The 26,955-nt window shown below is 39.7% G+C and overlaps 1 protein-coding gene across 1 annotated transcript in view; it reads right to left on the minus strand.

Moving 5' to 3' along the window:
* The window catches only part of LOC139721525 (alpha-mannosidase 2x-like), a 220,830-nt gene that overhangs the window by 113,670 nt on the left and 80,205 nt on the right, over positions 1 to 26,955 (minus strand). The window contains exons 11-15 of the mRNA XM_071632875.1: positions 26,376 to 26,484; positions 14,625 to 14,695; positions 11,049 to 11,308; positions 8,564 to 8,624; positions 6,164 to 6,263 (exon numbers count right to left, since the gene is read on the minus strand). Coding sequence (XP_071488976.1) covers positions 6,164 to 6,263; positions 8,564 to 8,624; positions 11,049 to 11,308; positions 14,625 to 14,695; positions 26,376 to 26,484 — 601 coding nt within the window. The remainder of the gene's footprint in view (positions 1 to 6,163; positions 6,264 to 8,563; positions 8,625 to 11,048; positions 11,309 to 14,624; positions 14,696 to 26,375; positions 26,485 to 26,955) is intronic.

The following is a 26,955-nucleotide window of genomic DNA, read 5'->3' on the forward strand; positions in this document are numbered from 1 at the left end:
GTTTCAAGATAACTTGAGCCACTTCCGAGATATGGAGAAAGAAGTAAGTTCAGTACTTTCACTTGATCTTTGACCTTTTGACCTTTGACCTTCTTGGCAAAAAAAAAATCCCAGAGAATCTCTATTGGGTTATACATGCATACATCAAGTTAAAAAAAATAATCCTGCTGGCATTGCATAAATATAAGGAAAATAGTAAAATTTTGAATTATTGCCCTTGACCTTTGACCCCTGACCCCATGAACCCTAAATTCCCTAGATAACCACTGCCAGTCAGAACATGCATATATACTATGTTCCATGAAGATACCTTGAACAATTTCCAAGATACAGAGAAAAAAGTAAAATTTTAACATTTTACTTGATCTTTTGACCTTTTGACCTCATGACCCCAAACTTTCACCAGAGAATCTTAATTGGGTAACACATGTATACACTAAGTTTCAAGAAAATATCTTCGGGCATTGCATAGATATGGGGGAAATAGTGAAATTTTAAGCATTTGACCTTGACCTATTGACCTTTGACCTTGAGTATGTGCACCCAAAAGTTGACAGGCACAACTTCACCCCCTGATACACATACATGCCAAGTTTCATTAGGATACCTCAAAAGGTTTTGGTAGTTACCCTGTCCACAAAATTCATTACGGACGGACGGACGGACGGACGGACAGACGGAAGGACGGACGGACGGACAGACAGACAACCCGAAAACATAATGCCTCCGGCACCACTTCGTGGTGGAGGCATAAAAATAGGGTGAAAACGCTATTTCACAATAATTTTTGTTTTTCAAACCAATGATGTGCCTTTTTTATGGTACGTGGCATCTAATATCTGACCATGTTCTGGATCTGACATATCATGGGTATGTACCACAAAATTATAAGAACTATATGAGCACGTATAAAATTATAGAGAACAATTGAAATATCAAAGCCCTAAACAGACGAACGTCCGTGATGCTTTTATTTCTATCGCTGCTGCAAATTCTGCTTTGTTGTCCCAACTGTAATGTATACGAAAATTTGGTGTCCCACCTAATGAACATATCCTGCAAAAATTGTACGTCTGCTGGCTGAACATGGGACATAATATTCTTTTATGCAAAATTATACTCAGTTTTCGTCACGGACGTGCTACCGCTATTTACTAATAAAGATCGTAGCCCATTAAACGTTATTGGCAATATTGTTCTGAGTCGTAATCAACTAAGATCTACCCACACGATAATATGTTTGTTTTGAGTTTCTGTCCATCCCTTGTCAAATGCAACCGAAATTACATTTTTAGACGAATCTCCGAGAAAAAAAGAACGTCCGTGATGATTAAAACGGTATCGAGTGGGACACCATCTTGCTTTGATGGCGAAGGTACATTTTACTTTTGGCTCTCTAGCCGAGGAGCTGTATGTCATGTTTGGAGCGGACTGAGGCTCCTCCGCAGTTTTTGGACCATGCAATTCACCGAAAACCAGGCAGATAATTAATATTTTCTCTGAAAATTCACCTCCTAATCCCCCTCTGAGCAATATATATGTTGAGAGGATGTCAAATTTCTTATAATTTGCATTGACAATACCTTTTCATATTTTTGAAAGAGTTAGGAAGGCTACGTACTCTCTGTCGATTAGTTACCCGTCCTGGAACATGACCCTTGTAGTACAACGAACGTCCATGACAATTCCAGCGAACGTCAGTGACGTATGCAATCCGACCGATAGGGATAACTTGTCCCGAAAGTGTCCTGTATTCTTTAAAAGTTTTAGCTCCAATAGCGACAAAGAAAGTTTTACAAAGTAAACAATGAGTTTAGAGCAGTAGTTTCAGAATTTGTAAGGCGGTATGTGATCATGATGAACAAACAGTTGAAAATTTACTCACAATTTTACGCTTGTTTTCCCTCTAATTATACAAAAACAGCTTAACACTGAAAACCAAGATATAGGAAAATGGAATTTTGCATAATCTGTAATTTCTGTGTATCTAAATACTTTTCTAATGAGGTTTTGGAGACAATTTGCACTGTTACAGGTTCTGAAAGTTTCGCTCACGGACGTTCGGTTCGAGAAAGGAAATGTCTGATAATTACAAATATATCACTGTACATTAAGTTAATGCTACTTGAAAATATTACCAAATCACCGAGTCGCTCATACCCAAAAGTGAATAACGTTCAGCACTCAATTTACCTGTAATAACAAAAGGAAAACGTTTTGGTCACGGATGTTCGTTGGTAGCATAAGTCCATGGATTACATAGTAGGAGATAGAGGAACAGTGCCACTTTTTAGTGACAGATGCTCCAAGTGTTTATCTTTTGAGTATGGTAGCTACCATCTCAAACAGAACACATCCAGTTTTGATCTCCATCACGGACGTTCGCTGTAATTGTCATGATATTTTATGCCTTAACACATTCTTATTTTTCTCTTCACGACGATTTTTCTCCCATTCCCTAAGTAGTCTGAACATGCTGCGACCAAACAGAAAAAAAACCCCAAAACAAAACAAATCCAAAAAGTGCTACGCAGTCACATTCAGGATATATTGAAACAAAAAGGATGAAATGACGGAAGAAGTCTGTAATGGGCATGTGTTAAGAAGAAACGGAAAAGTTTCAAAAGGACGTGGAAGCAGTTGAATGAAAATGAAACAGAGAAGGGATCGAGCTCCAACACACAGAGAAAAGAATTGCCAGTGCACTCCCGTTATACCGAATTCCTCTGGAGAAGTTTTTTGTTGTTGTTTATTTTTTTATTCATTGAAATGTCGTCACAAGCGAACAAAAATAATGCAGTATACAATTATTGTCTGATGAAAACACACAAATCCTACGCTTATCATGACATGGTGTTTTTTTTATACTCATCAATGAAAAGCAATGTTGATTTGTAATTCTGTCCCAGATTTTTTTTTTTCATTTTACATTTAAGAGACAGAGAGATTGTCAAGTTGTTTGTGCTTTTGTGCTTACTTTGAAAACACATGTTAATAAAAGTAATGATTTAGAATAGGTTTAAGGTTGCACTTTGATACATTCGTGCTTTCAAAGATTCGTTACTCTGAATGTCTAAAGGTTTGTTATTCCGAAAATGAAAAAAAAAATGTTCGTAGTTAATTCAGGAGGTTTCTTATTAAAAATGTTCTTATTCCGAAAGTTTGTTAATCCGAAAATTAGACATTAAGGTTCAATATTTTTAGGTCCGTTCTTCTAAATGTGGAATGGGCCTGATATTCGTTTAGGTGAAAACGATTATCATGAGGTTTTGAAATCTGGAGGATTTGGTTGTTAATTTGTTTCTCCACATTTGGACAACCAAACCTGATTTTTCATGTTCCAATTAACAAACCTTTCGATTGACCTTTGGAGGTTCCTATCATTTACCGAATAAAAAAGCTTCATGATTATACGAACTCTATCAATTTTCGGATTGACAAACTGTATGAATAACGAGCCTACAAAATTTTTGTTTTAAGAAACCATATTGTACAATATCGAAGTCACAAACATCCATCCAAGTTATATGGACTTATTGTGTCTTGTTATGACGAAACTTCGGAGTATCGAACCTGATATAATTTCTGACTAATATAATAACACAAATTCTCCTCGGTAACAGTGTGTAACACAAGGAGCAAACGCAGAGGGATTTCTTTCTAACGTATTCGTTTGCACTCCCCAGCTAAACTTTGTATTTCGATAACGGAGCACATTTCTTTTGTTTTTCTATGTCAATTCTATGTCATATTTAGCTGTGACCATGTTCGTTATAAGCAAATTTTGCATTGTACACTTTAGATAACAAATTTAGGACCTTAATCTTTACTTCATGATAACAAAATTTTGATGAATATATTCGTTCTCAAGGATGGCCTCCGTCACTGAGATTACATGTACGTTTGTACGTTCATTTACGAGAGATGGAAAAATTGTTTTTTTTAAAAAAATTCCTCAGCATGAGAAGATAAACAAGCTTTTATAACTGAGAATTGGTAATATCATTCAGGATTTTGCAGAGGAGTTTGTTCTCGACATGAAATCACTGTTTTTTGTGAATAGAATGCGTTTCCAACTCAAGAGAGCTGCATTGTTCAATATCTTGTTTGTTCCAAACATCCGTGAGCTATAATGCAAACCTCCGTGATGAAAACTATGCTATGTTTGTTGGGTTATAAAGACTGCCTAGATCAGATACATTTTAGAAAGGTATGTTATTATTTGGGAGTAAGGATTAAAGTATGGGATAGTGAAATAAGAGGTCAAAATATTGAATTTGTGTAAAATGCGCGTAAAGTGGAGAAAGAGTTAAGCGGAAGAGCAATATTTCAACAGAAATGACAAATTTTGTTAAATCATTAGTTGTCTACCATTACGTACAGGTTAAGAGTACAAGCTTAATATTCTGCCAACACACACACATGTCCCTTAAGATATTTCTTTACGATTTTGAAATGAATCAGATCGTTGCAAACTATGTCAAATGGTGTTCAAATGTATGTGCAGTACTATTCCTCACGGATGTTCGCTGCTCTGGACATGGTAAACTTCTGCGGTGAATAAAAACTTGTTCCTCTGGGAAAATCCTAGTATAATTGGGTTCATATCAAAGCTTGAGTTATACTCTTTCAGGTAAGATAAATTTTGCGTTGTTTTTGCTCAATTATACATCGTTCAAAATTCTGACCCATATATATATAGGTGAGAGAAAGGATGAGACGACAGATGTAGCTTGAATCCTCACATTTTGATTTTTATTCTCAAGCTTTCAGGCCCTGCCCTTTATCAAGAGTTGTAATGTACGATTCACATTTGGGCTGGTTGCAAGCTGGCAATCAGTTGGCAACTGGCTGCGGGAAACATTTAGTGATGATGGGTGGAGGTAGGCGTGCTGAAGTTATATACACACCTAACTTCAGCATGCCTACCTCCACCCATCATCACTAAATGTTTTCGCATTTTTTTTTTGTTTTTTTGTTTTTTTTTAGATACTGTACAACATGCAAGTTGAATTTCAGATTATTACACAGGTTTTTTGCTGGGTTGGAATGACCATGATTTGGGTGTGCTGGCATGCTGCACCACAAGTTTACAACTTTTTGTCTGTGATAGCACTGCCTTATCCCCGATGAATATGGTAACACTGATGACAAAAAAGGACTGTCCATTCATCCCAACATGTAACCAATCACACTGCTCTGAAAAGGTCACATGTATTAAAGCTAAGAATGCCACAAAGAAAAGATTTGGCAGAACAATATAAAATTTGATAAACTACTGAAAAACTTAACAACTATCTGTATAAACTTCAATATCAAACATTCTAAGCTTTGTGATTCTATGAAGCATAGTATGTGGCATTCTGAATTGACCTGTTGTTATTTACGACATATAATCTTCTGCACAATTGTCTACACACTTGTCTACACTCACATTAAAAGCAGATCTCTAGAACACATGTTTATCTGGTAAATGTGTAGCTGGATTCCTTCCCTTTTCTGAGGTAGGGTTTGGGCATATTATATTGCATTTAAAGGCTTGGAGTCAAGAGAATTCAAAAGGGCCAAAATCGGAATTGAGTTTTGGTGTACTTTGTGCTAATGTGTCACCTATGAATAATGCACAGTCATGGCATTTCTTTCAACCACTATCACATTATTTTCTTTTACAATGAGAAGAAAAGTAGTGTAGATCAGAAAAATTAAACCCTAATGAATTTCAAATTGATTGTACATAAGAATTGATCTTAGACCATCTCTTTTTCACATATACCAAATTCATTTTGGCTACGTGCTTCTAGTTTGCATTTAAAATGTTTGTTCACCTGATGCATGGTATCTTAATATTCTTACCTATGTGACTGTGATTCTTAGTCCATGTACAAGGTCATTGCCAGATTCTCTTAACGGTGAAGGACAATTATTATATTATGCAGATATCCATGTAAAATGGATGAATGGAACAAAATCATTGCAAGTGTATGTGGAAAGAAAAAAGGAATTGTGGTAAATTGCATACACTTTGTAGGAGATCTCAAAAATAGCCAAGTTAGTTTCCAGATTTAAAAAAAAAAATATATATATATATAAAATGCATTACACATACACAATATAGATTTTATACAATGTGAAACTTGTCAGCACACTAGATTTGAAGCCTCACCTTGAGCATGCCAGATGTACTAAACATGGCCTGCAGAGCTGCATTTTCAATCATTAGATCTGCGGGATTGCCCGACGTGATGTGGAACTTGAATGGACCCCTAGTAAAATAAATGTTTAAATAAGTAGAGTTTTTGGTCATGTCAGCAGATGCCTCCTATGAAATAGATTTGAAACTGTCTTTTGCAAACAAATTCCAAGACAAAGAAGTTCTGTAAACTGAAGACATAAGTAGGGACATACCTATCAAAGCATGGAGAGGCAAATTTTCTGATTGGTAATTCATGAAAGACAAGAGACCCGGGGGTCTTGCGCTCACCTGAGTATCACAAGTTCACCTTCCATGCATTCTTGCAGACTCTTACCTAAGAACATTGGAAACCTGGGGCAGGGGCAGCTTCGAGCGCTGGGGGCATGGTGTCCATTTGCATATTCCATCGCACTGGTAAAAATACCTGGCAAATACATTGTACTTTATAGAAGGTTGGACTATGCAGTAGGGGGAAAAAAAAGACTTAAAGCTCTACCACTTCTGATTCTAGAGAAGAATATTATGGAATATTCCTTATTTTAGAAGGTTTTGGTCCTCTGGGGCCCACCAAGAATGCATGGTGCCCATTCAAACACTCTGAGATCCCATCCCCCCTAGGAATGCTACTTGCCAAGTTTGATGAAAGTCCATTAATGTTGTTTTCAGCAGGAAGATGAAAATGTACAATTTCGGTCTGCATTTGGATCCCTCCCTCCCCCCCCCCCCCCCCCCCCCCCCCCCCCATCCAAGGTGGACGGATGGATCCTGGATCTGCAGTGAACAAACTTTGAACTAAATTCATCAATGTACAAACTCATGGTATTAACTTTGCTTTATCACTTCTGGTTCTAGAGAAGAATTTTAAATATTCCTTAATGTGTGTGTGTGTGTGTGGGGGGGGGGGGGGGGGGATTGGGCCCCCTAAGAGCCCCAAGGGGAGCATGGCGTCCAGTTGAACAAATTGAGATATTCACCCCCTGGCATGCTACCTGCCAAGTTTGGTGGACATTCATCGAGGGGTTTTCAAGAAGAATATGAACATGTACAATTTAAGTCCCGATTTGGAACCATCCCACCACACTCCCCTAGATCCCAAGGGGGGGGGGGGAACTCTTGAGTCTACCATGAACAAACTTGAAACAAACAGTCATCAATACACTGACTCACTGTATTAACTTAGCTCAATCACTACTGGTTCTAGAGAAAATCTTTAAAGATTCCTCACTGGGGGTGGATTGGGCCCCCTGGGCGCCCCCCTCCCCCAGGTGGAGCATGGTGCCCATTTGAAGGAATTAAGATTTGATCCCCCTAAGGATGCTACCTGCTAAGTTTGGTGAAAATTCATCATGGGGTTTTCAAGAAGAAAATGAAAATGTCCAATTTAGGTTCCTATTAGGACCCCTCCCCAGGATGCCATGGGGGCACCCCTGATTCCACCATGAACAAACTTGAAACTGCAGTCATCAATGTACTAACTTAAAGTTATTAACTTACAGTAGCTCTATCACTTCTGGTTCTAGAGAAGATTTTTTAAGATTCCTTAATTTTGGGAGGTTTGGGCCCCCCTGGGGGCCCCCGGTGGGACAGGTGCCCATTTGAAGGAGTTGAGATCCTGTCCCCCTAGAGATGCTAGCTGCCAAGTTTCATCGGTCATGGGGTTCTCTCCCTCCCCTGGGTCCCAAGGGGGGCAGCACCCCTGATACCGCCATGAACAAAATTTGAAACTACTATCATCAATGTACTAACTCATAGTATTAACTTAGCTCTATCACTTCTGGTTCTAGAGAAGAAGATTTTTAAAGATTCCTTAATTTTGGGGGGTTTGGGCCCTCCCTGTCCCCCACGTGGGGCATGGTACCCATTTGAACAAATTGAGATCCTATCCCCCTAGGGATGCTACCTGTCAAGTTTGGTGAAAATCGGTACTATTCGGTCATGGGGTTCTCAAAGATGAAAATGTAAAAAGTTTACGACGACGGACGATGGACGAAGAGCGAGCGTTCACTTGAGCTTCGGCTCAGGTGAGCTAAAAATTAAAAATAAATAAAAGGAACATTATCACATTGCCAAGACAGAGCTGTTCGATGGGAACACAAAACTCTACAGGTGTTTTGTGAAAGTGTTCCTTTCCCAGTTCATTTCTCTGATGCATCTAAAAAGGAATGTATAGCTCTACCACAGCCAATCCCTTTACTGAACTGCACAGAAGTTTTACTGATCACCATATATGTTACTAGAGTCCCATTTGTCATGGTAAAGTTTAACTGCCCTCTGAGAGCCACCAGTAGATGCCTCTGGGCAACACTAAAGGTAAATTCTCGCTGGGCCCCATTAGAATCTTGGTCACCGATGTAATGCTTTACTACTCACTGTGCGTTATCAGACTCTCGCTGGCCATTGTAAAGTTTGGCTGATGAAAGATGATGGTGCTCTGTGAGAGGAGAAAACAGTTCATTAAATCAAGATATTAGTAAGGTACTTGCCTACAAGTACCAAGCAGGTAATATTTGTGTTAACACGTAAACAAGATCAACCTGTCTGTACATTTGTGAACACAAATACTGTCAAAACGATTGTAAGAAAGTTTACTAGCAGCAATTCATCTTGATACCTTGGAATCTGCAAATTACATGTAACTGCCAAGTCTGGTAAAAATCTGAATATGCATTTTCAAAAAGCAAGTGAAAGTGTGAACATTGGGTCCCAGTTTGGCCACCACCTGCCCATCACCCTCATCTGCCATGAACAAGCTGATACTACAGTTTTTTTTCAATTCAATTCAATGTGGTTTATTGTGCAAATATAAAAAAATTAAAATAACAATCCAGCAGCTCGAAGGCCGATATGGTTGTTTTACATCAGACTCATAAAAATGAAATTAAAATGACACTGATAGTATAAGCATACGTCAAAAAAAAAGAAGAAGATATTATACACATCAGACCTGAGCATCAAAAAATGGGATAGGTGAGAGTATCGCACAACAGGTAAGGAGATATGTTCGTGTATAGAGAATAACAAAGATGGCAAGATGGAGAAGAGCGGGCAAGGAAGTCATTCAAGTTGAAAGACAAATCCACACTTCGAATTTAATGCAAAAAGTGCGAAGAAAGTGGAGCATGTTGAAAACACGTCTGCAGCTGCTGAACAGTGCCAGTCACTAATTAATTTACTTATAGCAATAATTGAGCTTATCACTTCAGGGCCCCATTTCATAAAAAGTTGATATGATAACAACTCTTGCTGGAATGGCAATTGTCATTCCAGCAAGAGTTGACATCCTTACATCTTTTATGAAATGGGGCCCAAGTTTGAGAAAAGCTTTGTAAAATATATATATATATATATTGACAGCAAATCTTGCACATATAGACGTGGCTGGTGTTGGGTAGCACCCCTTTAATCATCAAGCTTTCGGGCGAAGTGCCCTTCTTCAGGATTGTGTTGGTGCTGAGTGTGGTCTTGTAATGTTGTTTGTATTATATATATATTTGTTGTTGTTGTTGTTGGGGGGGGGGGCTTTGTCTCCAGCCCACGTTGCCAAGATACATACATGCATTTTCAAGAAGATGAAATGCAACATTTGGGTCCCAAGGCAATCTGTCATGAACAAACTTGAAACTAAAGTCACAACTGGTAATAAACTTACAGCACTAACTTTGCTTAATCACTTCCGGTTCTGGTGAACAAGATTTTAACTAGAAATGTCGCTACAGCGACTGGTTATACCCCCGCCAAACAACATTTCATAAGCTTTGGTCAAAACAACATTTCATAAGCTTTGGTCAAAAAACTGAGGAAGTAGTTAAATCCGCAAGATCTTTCCTTGATCTTCTGCCATTAATATGCCTTTACCATGGCAACGTACTTACGGGTACTGTCGAAAAATGCGTCTTGCACATCTACAACCAAAGGCACACATCTGTACCAAGTTTCATGGAAATTGGGCAAAAACTGAGGAAGTAGTTTGCAACACAACATTTTCCATCATTTTGGCTCATAATATGTGAGCTGTTACCATGGCAACATACTTTTTGTCACTGTCAAGAAATGTGTCATGCTGACCTATATCCTAAGACAAACATTCAATATGAATTCCATGAGAATTGGAAGAACACTGATGAAGCAGTTTTGCCATGAAGCATTTTGCCCTATATTTTACCAATAACATGCCGTTACCATGGCAACGCACTTTTTTGCCACTGCGGAAATATGTGTCTTGCACATTAACATATTCAGATGAACATCTGTACCTAATTTCATAAAAATTGATCAAAAACTGTGGGAGGAGTTCGCGACGCAAGATTTGTACCCATTTTTGCCCATAATATGCCGTTACCATGGCAACGTACTTTTGGGTACTGTCAAAAAATACGTCTTGCACATCTACAACCCAAGGCACACATCTGTGCCAAGTTTTATGGGAATCGGTTGAAAACTGAGGAAGTAGTTCGCGACGCAAGATTTGCAACGGACCGACCGCCCGACCGACCGCCTGACTGCCCGACCGACCACCCGACCGCCCGACCGTCCGCTGATTCCTATATACCCCCTTCAAACTTCGTTTGGCGGGGTATAAAAATTCCTTAACCTGGGGGCTTCGAGCCCCTTTGGGCTCACGGGAGCCTTTGACTCAGGTGAGCTAATTACAACTACACTGAATTTCAAACTCTCTGTCTTTAATGCATATGACTGACATTGCCATGAAGGTTGGCCATTTTCAAATCTCTTAAAACAGTACAAACCATAATTCAGGTATGGTTCTTTGGAAGTAGATCCATTAAGATAATTTTTAGCAAACTTTGGTTTCTGTACATTCATAAATTGGCTGGAAATGCATGCATACATTTCTTACTAAGGGCTGATAAATTGATAGATTGATGCAACACATTTTCAAAGATGTAACAATTTATATCTTTGCAATTCATTGTTATGTGCTGTCCTCTCACCTCATATCTCCCCTGGCTGCTTGTCTCCGCAGCTTCCCATACGAGGTTTGCCTGGCTCTGGATTACATTACCATCAGAGTCTTTAACCTGCACAAAAGGTGTTGACACATGGAGCCGAACCAGTTCCTTCCGATGTTGACCAAGGGAGTTGAAGAACACGACCACACTGGGAAAACATGACAAAAGCATACATGCAACTTCTTGAGAGAATGCTCTTTAAAACAAGTTCCACAAGAGAAAGTTTCTAGTCACAGACATGGCAGTCTCAACATGATATGCCATCTCCCTCTTTGCCAAACGCAACTCTTAATGTACAAGTGTACTAAAGCACTTTGCTTGTAACATACTATGACTTTCGGACCTTTTGCATCAGAGTAAAACATGTGTGGAAAAAAGGACAATCATAATTCTGTTTTTTTTGGGTCATTTTGTTCACAGAAAGCACTCTTAAAATATATGTTGCCATGAATTGAGATGTATCCCCAGGGTGGTTAAATCATTATGGTTGTGAGTATATCTTTATGAACTTGCATTAAAAAAAAGCAAAACACAAAACAAACCAAAAAAAGAACGCTCACCTGAGTATCGCAAGTTCACTTTCCATGCATTCTAGCAGGCTTTTACTTGAGAACATTGGAAACTTGCGGTGGAGGTAGCTTTGAGAGCTGGGGAAACGGTGTCCATCTGCATATACCATCACACTGGTAAAAATACCTGCCAAGTACACTGTACTTTATAGAGTGTTGGACTATGCAGTTTGGAAAAAAAAAAGACTAAAAGCCCTATCACTTTTCATTCTAGCGAAGAATATTATTGAATATTCCTTAATTTAGGAGGTTTGAACCCCATGGGCCCCAAGAAAAGCATGGTGCCCATTCAAACACTTAGAGATCCTATCCCCCTAGGAATGCTACTTGCCAATTTTGGTTAAAATCCAGTGTTGTTTTCAGCAAAAAGATGAAAATTTAGGTCTGAATTTGGATCCACTTGAAACTACATTCATCAATGTACAAACTCAAAGTAACTTTGCTTTGTCACTTCTGGTTCTAGAGAAGAATTGTAAATATTCTTTATATTGGGGGGGGGGGGGGGAATTAGGTCTCCTGGGGTCCCCCAAGGAGAGCATGTTGCCCTGTTGAACAAATTGAGATTTTAACCCCATGGCATGCTACCTGTCAAGTTTGGCGAATATTCATCAATATTTGAACCATTATGAATATGTACAATTTACATCACCATTTGGACCCATCCCATCCCACTTCCTTGGGTCCCAGGGGGGGGGGGGCAGCCTTCGGCTCAGGTGAGCTAACAAAAATAGAAATGTTGTGATGGCGTCTTGTATCCCTTCGCCTTATTGCATTATTACCTATGTAAGCCAGTTTTGCTGGGCAATTGTAGTTGGTATTTTGATCGGGCGGGAAACCACCAGGGGTCCAGAGGGCAATATTAGTGGGTATTATTCTTCTTCCGGGTTTCACCATTAACTTTACACGTAATCACTCCGGTCCATCACCAAGAAAAAATACGCACTTCATATGCCGGATGCAGTCAACAATACAAGCACGCTTACACGCTCATACTTTTGTCAATCATTTTTGTAAACAACATCAATCGATCGGTTTCGCGTACGTATTGATACATGTAGTGTACACACGATGACTGACTGTGACTATGCAGCTTATTTGTCTTTCACAGAAAATGGTTGCCATTTCTGTGCTAAATTCAAGAATTTGTGTGGACCACATCTTTTGACGTTCAAGGTGTTGTATCAAACAAATAGTGTGGTCTTTCATACTTGTGTAATGGAACAAGATTTTGCACTTGGTGAAAGATGAGGCGCACTTCGTAGGAGTGTAGGACATACGTTGGTGATGATTTTACAGGTAGGGCCTAGGCCTAAGTCAGTGTGTGTACATACAGCAGGCCTTGGCCTATTTGCCTAATTCACCTGGGGGATAGGTAATAACTGTGATATTGACTGTCCTTTCTGAAACCATATTGCCCTCGTCTTCGACTCTAGCAATATTCTATCAGTTTGGGCAATATTTTCTGCTATCTCCCTCAAGGCCAGTCAATATTATATAATTATTCTCCCAATAGGTCTACAGTACATATTGCTAATGTGCGATAACATCTTGACAGGACTGCAAAATAATAATTATCTGGTAGTTGTTATAGTCCAATTTTCATGGTAAAATTTTGAGCCATGGAAATATGGAAAATACTAGGTGAAATTTTAGCATTTTCACTTGACACCATGGGCCAAAACTTTCCCTGCACAATCACAGTGTGGTAATACATGTGCAAAATTCTATACAAAGTTTACTAGCCCTGCAAAGAGTATACATTCAATTATTTCCACGGAATGGAGAAATAGTGTCATTCCACCACTGACCCTTGATCTCATGACCCAAAACTTCAAAGAGAATCAATGTCAGTCAATACATGTATATGTACAAAATTTTATGAAGATACCTTGAGCCATTTCCAAGATATGGAGGAAAAAAAATTGAATTTTATGATTTTTACTTGACCTTTGACCTTATGTCATAAACTTTCCCAAGAGAATTTTAATCTGGCAATAAATGTATACACTAAGTTTCAAGAAAATACATTCTAGCACTGCAGAGATATAACAGGAAATAGTGACATTCTAAAATTTGATCTAGACCAATGATCTTTGACCTTGAGCATGTTGTACCCAAGAAATGATAGGCTGAGCTTCATCATATCATTTACACATTATGCCAAGTTTCATTTGAATACCTCAAACAGCTCTTCAGTCACGTTGTCCTTAAAATGAAATGTAAATGGACGGATGGACAACCTGGAAGCATAATATGTGTATATTGTAACTCCGGTACCACTTCTTGGTGGAAGCATACTTGAAAAAACAGCAACGAGTAAAAAAATAATCTGACCAGTACAGTGTATCTAAGGCAACAAACTATGACCTTTGACCCTATAAAATTTAGAAAACTGAGGGCAGCATCACCAAAACCAACAAGAGTTCAGATATGACCATCATTCACCAAAATACAAAATTTTCATTTTGGATGCCATCTTGGATTCTGAAGAATGCTCCACTGGACGAGGAGCTTTATCAATGTAATTCTACACAATTTTCTGGACCTATCATGAAAAATGTAGCTTTTTCCCTCAAAATGCGAAACTTTGGCCAATTATGAGCTAATGCTCTTGGAATAATTACCAAATAGTGTCATGACAACTTTAGACAACAAAGAATATTTGATACTGTAAAATGTATGAGTGATACAATCATTGTAGCAGTATGGATTTAATCAAAGAAATGAGTGCACAGATATTTGTCACAAGAGTCCTGTTAGTTATTTTTTTTCAAAGATGTAAAATCAGATTTACAGATTGGTACAAGTTTCATCACAATCTGATTGGTTGCCAGCAAACATCCAAATTAGCTATTAAAGGTGATGATGTCCTGCAAACTGAACTTGGCTACATACCTGTGAGCTTCAGCAGAGATCTTCACCAGCGTTTTCACTGGCATAGAGTCATGGGTAGCTCGTTCCTCATCCTAAAAGAAAAGAAATTTTATGACATAAACACAAAAATCTGATTTTCAGCCTTGTAAGACAGTGGATGGCAAAAAATATAATGCCTATGGCATCCCTTCAGGGACATCAATACAGAGGAAAGAGAATACAGAATAAGATGAGTGCAATTTCTGAGGGGTATCCTCCTTTTAACTGAAAGATCTCAATGGAATCCTATCTTCTTTGCTCATTTTTCCACTTTTGTGAAATTATAAGAATTTCTTCATTTCCTTTTGCATAGATTTTAACAACTTAGCATTCATTTTTTTCCACTTCCATTTTCATTTGTTTCTTTCCATACCCAAATAATACAAAACAATTGCAAAAAAAGGACAATCCATTTGTACAAGAAGGTGAAGTGTCATGAACCACTGATACAAATGCAAATAATACAAAAGTATAGTACATGTGCAGCTGCACTTACAAACACATAAATACACATGATTTACATAGTTGATCATCATGAATTTACTGTGAGTTGAAAAAGCCTTCGCTAGTAAGAGATATGGGGGATATGGATATGGAGGGAACTTGCAGAGAAACCAGAGCTTGTACAATAAGCCAGTTTGTAATTAGCTCATGTACACATTGGTACAAATGACCTTTCTTTTTTCTCAGTTGGTTAGGCACTTCACTCGTTTTCAAAGCGGCATAAGGCATAAACTTGTCTGACGTAACAATTCATGGAATTCATATTCAAACAAAGAATGAACTTGCATTTAGACTAGAACTGTGTTCAGACGAGGGCAGTTTTGGTCAGAGTAACTTCGGAGGAAGGGTCGGAGGAAGCTTTGTCCGAGAAACTTTGGAGGAAGCTTTGTCGGAGTAACTTTGGAGGAAAGGTCGGAGTAGTGCCCGTCCGAACAAGATCGTGGTAACTTCCTCCGTTTGGAGGAACTTACCACGACCTCTTCCTCCGACCAAGATACTCCTGAGTTTTCTCAGGAGTATCTCGCTACCATGACTAGCCGGTCTGAGTAAATTGCCCGTGCGGACAAGCCCTCAGAGTATCTATGAACCTGTTTACGACATAGGTAAAATTTCCGGGGTCAAATTGCAATGTTGACATTTTGCGAGTACACGTGCACGTGTAGTGCAATTCTAACCTAGTCGATCACAACGAAGAAGCTAGCGCTCAGAAATTTCCATTAAACAAGAATGGAGAAGACAAATGCCGCTGGTAAAAAAACGATTGTACTGTCGACGTGCGCGGCGTCGTTTCCACTTCCGGAAGTTACACCGACCCTCCACGGTGATCCCCACGGAGGCCGTGGTAAATTGGTCAGAGTTTCTTCCCACGACTGTCGTGTGGACATAGGGTTGTGGTAGGATAGGCATAAATTTGAATTCTAATTGCTGCGCAATAAAATTTTACTCGGACTAGAAATACGTCTGAACATGGCTTAGGTGATCAGAATACTCCATCAGTTGACAATTTGGCAGCAGGCATCCACTTCATTGTTTTGTATTGAGTGCAATAACAGCCTATTTCCTTTTATATTGCGAAATACCATTCTTGCTGTCAGGTGGATGTGCTGGCAAGCACCATTTAGATAAGGAGAACATGAATAATCATCGCATCACAGATGCTTATCTCAGTGAATTTACAAACCAAAATGCCTGTTAGTACAAATAAATTTTTCCTGCTCATGTGCAAAGTGGAATTACGAACTGGTCTATTAGCAAGTTCCCTGTCAAAAACACAAAAACAAAACACAAACAAACGAACAAAAAAAGAAGAAGAGAAAGTTAAATCTTTGAACACATGAAGGAGTGGGGCATAATGATTCAGAAGGAATAAGTGGAAGAGGTACAAGTAAAGCAATGGGACAATGACAGACACACACATCCAATCAAACAAACATACATATGTAATATGTACATCTTTAGCAATGGGCCACTGAAGGAGCGTTCACGTCGCGGTCCCTGACAGGTGTTTTACACTTGCGAATCCTTCAACCACACTACGCTATCAACGATTATCACACATCATTATCATGACTCAACTAGGCCTTAGAACTGTTGATGATGCCCAAGGTCGCAAGCATGGGCCCTTGTCAGGGCCGGCCTTGAGTATAATATCATCGAACATCGAAGGTCTAACTGGCGCCAAACAAGATCTTTTGGCAGATCTATGCACCAAGCATAGTTGTGATATCCTCTGTCTCCAAGAGACTCATCGCGGACCTTCACGGGTACGTCCTCGCATCTCGGGTATGACCCTCATTGCTGAGAGGCCACATGACCAGTATGGAAGTGCAGTATTCTTACGTAATGGGCTGTCTGCTGACAAGATATCTATTTCTGATACGGATAACATTGAAATCATTACCATCAACACCAAGGGAGTATCTGTCAGTTCGGTGTATAAACCTCCTTCCATCATATTTAACATTCCCCCTGATGTCACCAGCGGTCGCATCAATGTTGTCATCGGAGACTTTAACAGCCATCATGTCAATTGGGGTTATGCTGAAACTAATGAAGATGGTGAGCTAGTCGAGAGCTGGGCAGACTCCAACCAACTGTCTCTCATTCATGATGCCAAGCTCCCCCCTTCCTTCAACAGCTCACGATGGAGGCGGGGGTACAACCCAGATCTGATTTTCACATCCAGTATTGTTGCCAATCAGTGTGAGAAGATTGTTCTGGATCCCATTCCCCACACACAACATCGGCCAATAGGTCTCAAGATCACTGCAGTCATCTCTCCCCGTGCTGTTCCCTTCAGGCGACGTTTCAATCTCAAGAAAGCCGACTGGAAGGGCTTCTCTGATGACCTAGACTCTGCTATTCTAGATCTTCCCGCTACCCCTGACAATTATGATGCTTTTGTAGAATCAGTTAAATCATCATCGCGCCATAACATTCCTCGTGGCTGCCGCACAAGGTACATCCAGGGCTTGACTGATGACTCTAAAGCATTATATGATGACTACATCTTGCGTTTTGAGGATGACCCTTTTAGTGATGACACCATTGAGCTTGGTGAAGCCTTAGCTAATTCCATCACTGAAGAAAGGCGGAAGAAATGGCAAGAGCTCATTGAAAGCACAGATATGACTCATAGTAGCAGGAAAGCCTGGAAGACCATCCGCATCCTAGGAAATGACTACACAAAGCCGCAGCCAAGGCCGCAAGTCACCGCTGACCAGGTTGCCCACCAACTCCTCTTGAATAGCCGGGGAAATCCAAATCACCGTCCTCAGAGGGCTAAACTTCCCAGAGCTGCTAATGCATCCTCACAAGACGCCACAAGTTTCACAAGGCCATTCACAATGAGTGAACTGGAATCTGCAATGAAGTCTATGAAAAACAACAAGGCTGCAGGTCTTGATGATGTCCTAGTGGAACAGATCAAACACTTCGGGCCAGGTGCACGCAGATGGCTTCTTGATATGGTCAACGAATGTGTTAAGTCCAACAAGATCCCAAAGATGTGGAGGAAAGCAAAAGTCATTGCTCTACTGAAACCTGGCAAAGACCCTGCCATCCCTAAGAGCTATAGGCCGATATCCCTACTCTGCCACATGTACAAGCTGTTTGAACGCCTCCTCCTGAACCGCATAGCATTGTTCGTTGATGATCACCTTATCCCGGAGCAGGCGGGTTTCAGACCGGGAAAATCATGTACAGGACAACTACTGAACCTCACGCAGTACATCGAGGATGGTTTTGAGAACAGAAAAATCACTGGTGCTGCCTTTGTCGATCTTTCTGCAGCATACGACACAGTCAATCACCGTATCCTTGCCAAGAAACTGAATGAGATGACCTCAGATGTTAGACTCACAAAGTTGATCTGCAACATGCTATCAAACCGCAGATTCTTCGTAGACCTCGGTGGTAGAAAGAGTAGATGGAGGACACAGAAGAACGGACTTCCTCAAGGGAGTGTGCTTGCCCCTTTGTTGTTTAACATCTACACAAACGATCAACCTACTCAACCAGACACTAGACGCTTCCTCTATGCTGATGACCTTTGCATTGCATCTCAAAAGGACACCTTCGAAGAAGTAGAGGACTCCCTCTCCAGTGCACTGGACTTACTCATTCCCTACTATGCCAACAACCATCTAAGAGCTAACCCAGACAAAACACAAATCAGTGTGTTTCATCTTAAGAATAGGGAAGCCAGCCGTCAACTACGGATTAGTTGGTATGGGAAACGCCTGCAACATGTATCCAAGCCAGTCTACCTGGGGGTGACACTTGACAGGTCCCTCACTTTCAAGGATCACATCATTAAGACCAAGGCAAAGGTGGCATCAAGGAATAGTATCCTCCGAAAGCTCACTTATACGAAGTGGGGTGCTGACGGGAAGACGGTACGTACAACAGCACTGGCTTTATGCTACCCTACAGCTGAGTATGCGTCACCTGTCTGGAGTAGATCAGCTCATGCCACTAAGATTGACACTGTTCTAAACTCTTCATGTCGTGCTATTACTGGTTGCCTAAAGCCCATAAAGGTTGAAGACCTCTACCTACTGAGTGGGATTGCTCCTCCAAGCATCCGTAGGACCGTTGCATCCCAGAAGGAAAAGCTGAAGCAAGAAAATGACCCTCGCCATCCTCTCTTCAATCATGATCATTCAAGAAAGAGGCTAAAATCCAGGCGCAGCTTCATGCATTCTGTAAAGGCCCTGAACAAAAGCCCTGACAAGCAGCGTGTATCAATGTGGATTGAACGTCTTACCCATACACCGCATACAGTGTCTACTACCGGCCCTAAGGAAACTACACCATCAGGTGCCAGTGAGGCATGGCCTTTCTGGTCTTGCTGCAATCGCCTAAGAAGTGCTGTCGGCCGCTGCAAATCTAACCTAGCAAAGTGGGGGTATAGTGAGAATGATGACACCACCTGCCTGTGTGGAGAGGAGCAGACTATGCAACATCTCCTGGTCTGTCCACTTCTACCAGAGCCTTGCACAAAGGAAGATCTGGCAGCTCTAACGCCCTGTGCCAGGCAGTGCATCCAACATTGGACTGGACGAATCTAACGTTCCTTTCTGCGTAGTGACTCGAGAAGAAGAAGAAGACATCTTTAGCAGCACGAACACAAAGAACTTTTTTGCCAGCTTAAGCTTATTTCAGTTGTTTATTGCACCACACACACAATGCAACACCAGATTGATTAATTTAATGGATATTTTCAGACAAAAAAATTTCCATCGTAGTCTTTGTCCTCCATCCATGACCAGTTCCATTTATATGTTCAGCTCCAATGACTTTAGGTCGTCTGTTCTTTGTAACAGTTCGTGTTCATCTTTCTAATTAGGTAATACGCTACCGGCGTATCACCTCTTGTGTTTGTACGGAATCTTTCTTTTTTTTTTCTTCTTTCTTTCTGACGAATTTTGTGGACAAAATATCTCAACAATGACATGACAATTTAACATAAAATTTACAGTCAACATATCTCATATCAATATCTCTGTACATGAAACTTTTCATGACGATAACATATCTGTGACGTCATCTAGGTGCCATTTTATGATTTTCAGATAAAGTCACATGATCGAATATAACTTCATAACAAAACGTCATTTCTATATCATTTTCGGTAGACATAAAGTTCAAGACACGACTGATCGTCCTATACTATACTAATTACCCAGGTCATCATAACTGGCGCGTACGCGCGCATCAAAATTTAAAAATGCTCAAAACAACTTCCCAATGGGAAATCTCGAAGTTTCAGACAATTTTAAGCGTCTCAAAAAATTCTGCGCGTACGCATCCATCCGCGCGTTTTCGCGCGCACAGCGCTTGAGCAACAAGAAAAGGCATTTTTTTCTGACTGATTTGGATTCCTGATACATTCAGTGACAATATCCATTGATTTCTGATCGATTTTGACCAATAACAAAGCAATGCACTTGCATGAAAGTTCAAATTCCGCGCTATGTGCAAACATAGTGAAAAAACATGTCTTTGTTTATTTTGCCATAGCTCTTTAAAATGTCCGGCAAACCTTTTGATTTTATTGCATATTACTAAAGCAAATGAATTGTAATTAACATTTCAAGTATCAATATTTCGAGGAAAACTCTATGACGTCATATCGTCATCTGAAATAAAAAACGTGGAATTAAATTTTTTGAGGTACCGTTTCTGACATCTAGTTGTCTATATCTTGGTCGTTTTAGCTCAATATTACCCCAAATTTGGATATGTTGTACTTTGACCAATTGTCTTTCAAGTCCATACATTTGTCTTGAAATTTGATGACGTCACCACACTGAAAATTGTGATTAAAGGCAAGGTATCAAAATCAGCCGATTTTACGTGTAATGTCTATAGGACGTATTTTTCCCCCAGTTGCTAGAAATGGTATAGCGCCATCAGTCGTTACAAGGCTGCATTGCCGTCTAGCAATACAATACATGTTCACGCGGGCACGTTTGTTGTGCGGGCATTGACTTTTTTCCCCGTTACATCTACACATTGTTTTTTTTGCCTTACCCTTTCCCTGGATGTTCCATGGCCGAGTGGTTAGAGTAACGGTTTTGCATGTACGCTTTAGAGGGATCGATGCTCACAGGACACTTTTGTTTTCAATCATTTTTCTTTTAACTCTTTTTAGATAACGTTTCATATTCAATAGCAAGTGTAATTTAAACAACAAGTAATCTCCTATTTTAGTCTTAGTTTAAGGCATTTCTAATTTTTATTTACTTTTTTGCATTGCTATAGACATGTGTATAAACTCTATTAGAATTCAATTCATTTAATGAGGGAAGACCAGTTTTATACCGGTATAAAAAATGCACTGTATCACAATCTGTAGGCCTACTCCTTTTATTTCACAACGCTTCACATTTTGTGAATTAGTGCAGTTGTAAATCTTGCTTGCAGAGTTTATGGTAAATCAAATCTGCATGTGAAACGAAATAAAAACGGAACGTTTGGATTCAATATATGTAATAAAATCTGTGGTTTGGGCCGTGCCTTGTACACGAGTGTCCTGAAACATTGATGGTCTATTGAATTGCTGACCTCGACCTCGAAATTGTGTGCTCATAGTCTATGCTGAAATATATTGGCATCATCATTACTGCTTCCACTACCTTTTCATGGTCGCTAACTCTCAATCGTATTGCCTAATGCATTCGGATTCGTGCCTTGGCTGTATACCTGTTGCCAGTCGGTAACACTGTACATTTTGATTTTAGACCACAAACACGTCCATTCGTATGTAAATGAGCAAACCCCTTGCGTTTCTCTTCCCTTTCATTCCTTTTATTTTAGCTCTAGAAAGTCTAATACATTTGCTTCATTTGTCACACGGAAGGTTATAGATTGCCCTTATGCAGTTTTCCCCATGCCACCTTTCGCCTTCTCTTTCCTTTTCTCTACGTTTGTGTTTGTTATACTGTATGTGGGAATGTGTACATTTACATATCACAACTTGAGTAGGGATGAGAACTGAATTAATTAACTCTAGGCCAGGTGTACAGCGTCTCGCTCATCTCTTTGCAATTTCAGGTTGTATTGTTTGACCCAATAACGGAGTTGTAGAAGGCTTTATGTTGCTATAGAGGTATCTCGTGCCACACCCTGCTAGGTCCAGTGTGTATGAAGGGATTCTGTGTCGTATTACCGTGAAAAAGGCTTTTATTTTGTCATGGATATTTCACTAGTAGCCGTAGGTGATGTATATTGTTGGCATCTGGGGCAGTACAGAACAGATCAGGATCATCCAGTGATCACCCTGAGTAATGTGGTAAGCGTTCAATTTGATACACCTTTCTTCTTCAAAGCCAATCACTACTGATCGAATTACACTACATGCTATGGCACGTTTCACTGGTAGTTTAGGAAAAGGGAAATTACCCGGTAATGCACGCTGCAATCACCTGCGCATGAGTGCTACCATTGATTTCAGAGACGTCATTGTGATGTGGTAAAGGTGGTGGTAAAAGAATCATTGCTTTTGAATTAATGAGACAATCATTTGCATCAAGACCGTATTCCCGTCTAGCAATAAAATGCATGTTCATGGGGGCACGTTTGTTATCCTGACGTGGACATTTTCTTTTTCTTTTCCTTTTATTCAAAAATGTTATATTTATAGTTGTTTCTTTCCCTTAACATTTTCTGTGGATGTTCCATGGCCAAGTGGTAGAGTAGTGATTTAAGTTACGGTTTTACTGCATCTTGTACGTTAGTTTCTTCTCTGACATTAAGTTGATGGTTTTTAAATTCGACATTGCAATGGGGGCCTACTATGTGTGTAAAAAAAAGTTTATGCTGAAAAGCTGCTTTAACATTACGTGGGACTTATTGGCCCGAATTCACGAAGGTGGTACAAATGAAACCATGGTTTAAACCGTGGACAAAAACCATGGAGCGCCAAGTGTCGCATGAAATATTTTGTTACGAAATTGGTCATTTCGTCGACAAAATGACCGTTTCGTTAACGAAATTATCATTTCGTCGACAAAATGTTCATTTAGTTGCAAAATGTTGTCATTTCGTTACAAAATAATCATTTCATCGACGAAATGACTGATTTCGTAACAAAATATTCCATGCGACACTTGGCGCTCCATGGTGTTTGTCCATGGTTTAAACCATGGTTTCATTTGTACCACCTTCGTGAATTCGGGCCATTAAGTCTATCTTATACATTTGCTTCATTTGCCACACGTAAGGTTATAAATTGCTCTTATATGCAGTTTTCCCCTTACCAACTTTCATTTTCTCTTCCCTTTTCTTATGTTTGTTTTTGTTATACTGTATGTGGGAATGTGTACATTTACATATTCCCAACTTGAGTAGGAATGAGATCTGAATTCATTAACTTTAGGCCTGGTGTATAGCGTCTCGCTCATCTCTTTGAAATTTCAGGTTGTTATTGTTTGACCCAATAACGGAGTTGTAGACAGGCTTTATTTTGCTATAGAGGTTTCTTGTGCCACATGAGTGGAAGGTATGTACTGTTTAGTTTTAGTAAAGAGCTTTTTCATGCCACACCCTGCCAAGTATAGTGTGTTTGAAGGGGTTCTGTTTCGTTCTGCCAAAGAAAAGGCAAAACTTTTATTTTCGTCATGGCTGTTTCACTATGCGTAGCCGTTGGTGAGGGGTGTTGTTGGCATCTGGGCAGTAAAGAACTGAATATGATGCTATAATCCCCGAGTTACGTGCTAAGCTTTAAATTTGATATATCTTTCTCCTTCATAAAGTCAATCACTGCTGATTGAATTACAAATTTATGTTATGACACGTTTCACTGAAAAGTGAAAAAGTGAAAAGTTTATGCACTATGCAAGTACTGGTGCATGAGTGCTACCATTGATTTCAGAGGCGAAATTATGGTATGCCTATATGTAAGGGTGTCATTGCTCTGGAATTAATGAAACAATATACTTAGTACTCCTTCCACTTCTAACTGTCCCCTTTGAAAATGTGTCGACCACGGGTGATCGTCATGATTCATCTTTCACATATAGCTTACGTTCCACACTCTTGGTTCGAGGAGACCTATTCCAGTTACGTGGTTAAAGGCGTTGTCTCTTTTGCTGGAGCCATACGTTTGGACCTGTGAAGTTTCAAACCTCATAGGATGCAAAGCAAAAATTGTTTTTCTTTTTTTGATTTTTTTAAAAATTGAGATCATGCCACTTTCGTCCAGGTATAAACCACATTGTCATGTAAACACACACACTTGCTCTATTTCCCTTTGTTTCGTATTTGATACTTCATTGCTTTTACTGCTGGAAAATTTTACAGGTGTGTAGCTGTAAGAGCTCTCCCAACTGATCATATTATGATAATGACAACAAGATTAGATATAGCAGTTTTGGTTATGCACATAAGGGTCAAAGTTCATGCTTGAAAAGACCAATGTTAAAGTCAATATGATCTTTGAAACAGTAATAATTATCGTCATATTTCAATTTGTTTGTGCCGATGACCACTTGGTAAATACACTGTGCGTACTCAAAAAGCCTGTAAATTGGCTGATTCGCACACGCACAGAGTTTCTGATAGGTTTGTATGACAGAAAAAATACGATCTGAATTATGTAGGTACAAGAAATTCAACTTCATATAACCTCAAGTAGCTATATCACATTCTTTTCGTTGTCGATCATGGATGACCAGTATCTTATGTCACCCCAGCGTATCACCAACTCGTCTTCAGTGATGAGTTTCATGTCTCGTTTACTGATTACAGTTGTACAGAGATGATGGCAATGATAATCCTTGTGTGAAATTCCATGAAAAAGTCCAACATATAAAAAGAAAACTCCACTAAAAATATCGAAGGCAGTTGTACCGTGTACACCTGGGGAAACATTCATTGTACGCACAATCCAAGTCATCACATAGCTAGCTAGCAGCTAGATGGCCACAGTCAGGGATCGGAATGCTCAGTGCAGTCTATACCCGAAGCTAGCTCCTGGCAGCTGATACATGACCGTCTTATTAGCCCATCTGTTGGTGGGTGCTGTTCAGGCTTTGTAACACAAGCTTGCCAGATGTGTGCGCACATATACATGCAACAGTATTCCCATACATTATATGAGAAATTAATAAAAGATCCTCATGCACATGCTGGAGAGACAAGGAAAAAAAAAAGAATGACTGGAAGACAGAGAAAGAAAGAGAAAGAAAGAGAGAGAGAGAGAGAGGGAGACAGAATGATACAAATTTTCAACTTTTTGTGATTGCAGAAAAAAGGTAAAGTCAGAATTGCAAGAAATGACGGAAGAAGTCAGAATTCCGACTGAAGTTGGGAAAGTGGCATCCCTGAAAGAAGGAAATGAAAATTTAAAACTTTAGAGACAACAAACAACAGATGATGCACATACACACACACACACACACACACACACACACACACACAGAATGAATGCCACAGACAGCCAATAGCCAGCTTGAATCCTTGTCTCAGGTGAGTTTGTAAAATGAGCTAATTATAGAGGTCTCAATTTCCTACAGACTTCCTTATCTTCCTAATGCAAAGAACTAGAAATGTCACTATGGCGACTGGTATGCCTCTGCCACAATGCATCGTTCCCCCAATAAGTCTATAGTATGTCTTCACAATGTGTGATGACAGTTTCACATAATTGGAAAAAAAATCAAAAGGACATATTTGTCACAAATGTGGTGGTTGTTCACTTTTCTTGAAGTAGGTTTAATTGGATCAATGGCTATATTATCTAAGAGAGCAGGTAATAGGGGATTTGACAATTGTCACTTGACCCTTAACTCTTTTTATATGCATTGGCTAATTCCCAAAGTATGGAGAAAAAGTGTAATTTCAGCATTAAATAGTAAAATTAAAGCATTTTAACCTGGCCTTTGACCCTTGAACTTTGACCCCCTGACCCTGAAATTACCCAGGGAATCACTGACATGCAGTACATGCATAGATATGTACAAAGTTTCATAATGATACCTTGAGCCACTTCCGAGATATTGAGGAAGAAGTAAAATCTAGCCTTTTCACTTTACCTTTAACCTTTGATCTGTTAGCCAAAAACTTTCCCAGAGAATTTCTATTTGGTAATACATGTATACACTGAGTTTCAAGAAAAATCCTCCAGGCATTGCATACAGTGTAGATAACTCGAAAACATAATGCCTCTGGTGACACTTCGTGGCGGAGGCATAAAAATTCTATTATGAGACCATAATTTCTCACCACATCAAAGTAGGATGCCTGGGGTTCGTAACTGCTTTTGTCCGGAGTCAGCATGTAGTGAATTCCTGCCATGATCACTTTACCCATCTCGTTCAGAGCTGTCAACATCCTACCATCAAGAAGATACACAAGGTACATGTAATCATTGAAATTTGGGCATGGCAGTGAGTGATTACTAACAGGTAACTGAAGATTACACAGTCTACATAGTCCATGGGCCAGGCCAGATATTGGTACCACCTGAGGTAGCAATACCTTTTTGGTGTCATTTTGTTTGTCGGGCATAGATATGCTTATCAAGCTATGATAGCATTTCCAAATGAGTAGCGTAGTCATAATAAATGAATTTTAAACCAATTTGGTCTCGTTGTTATATCCCTATACTTCTGAATCGAGACCAACCTCTATAAAAAGAAGAGCACTGTCTTCTGTATGTTCACAGGTGTTCTGTTGTAAACGCGGTGCGCTTCATCTTTATTCAAGGCAGCGAAGGGAATATCCAAGGGTTATGATGTCCACAGCGCTTAGTCTAATACTGAGTATTCAAGACGGCGAAGGGAATATCCAAAGCTTATAATAC

This window comes from Diadema antillarum, unplaced genomic scaffold (genome assembly GCF_040938485.1).
Source record: "Diadema antillarum isolate AM-2024a unplaced genomic scaffold, OU_Dant_1.0 scf00000001, whole genome shotgun sequence".
Taxonomy (NCBI): domain Eukaryota; kingdom Metazoa; phylum Echinodermata; class Echinoidea; order Diadematoida; family Diadematidae; genus Diadema; species Diadema antillarum.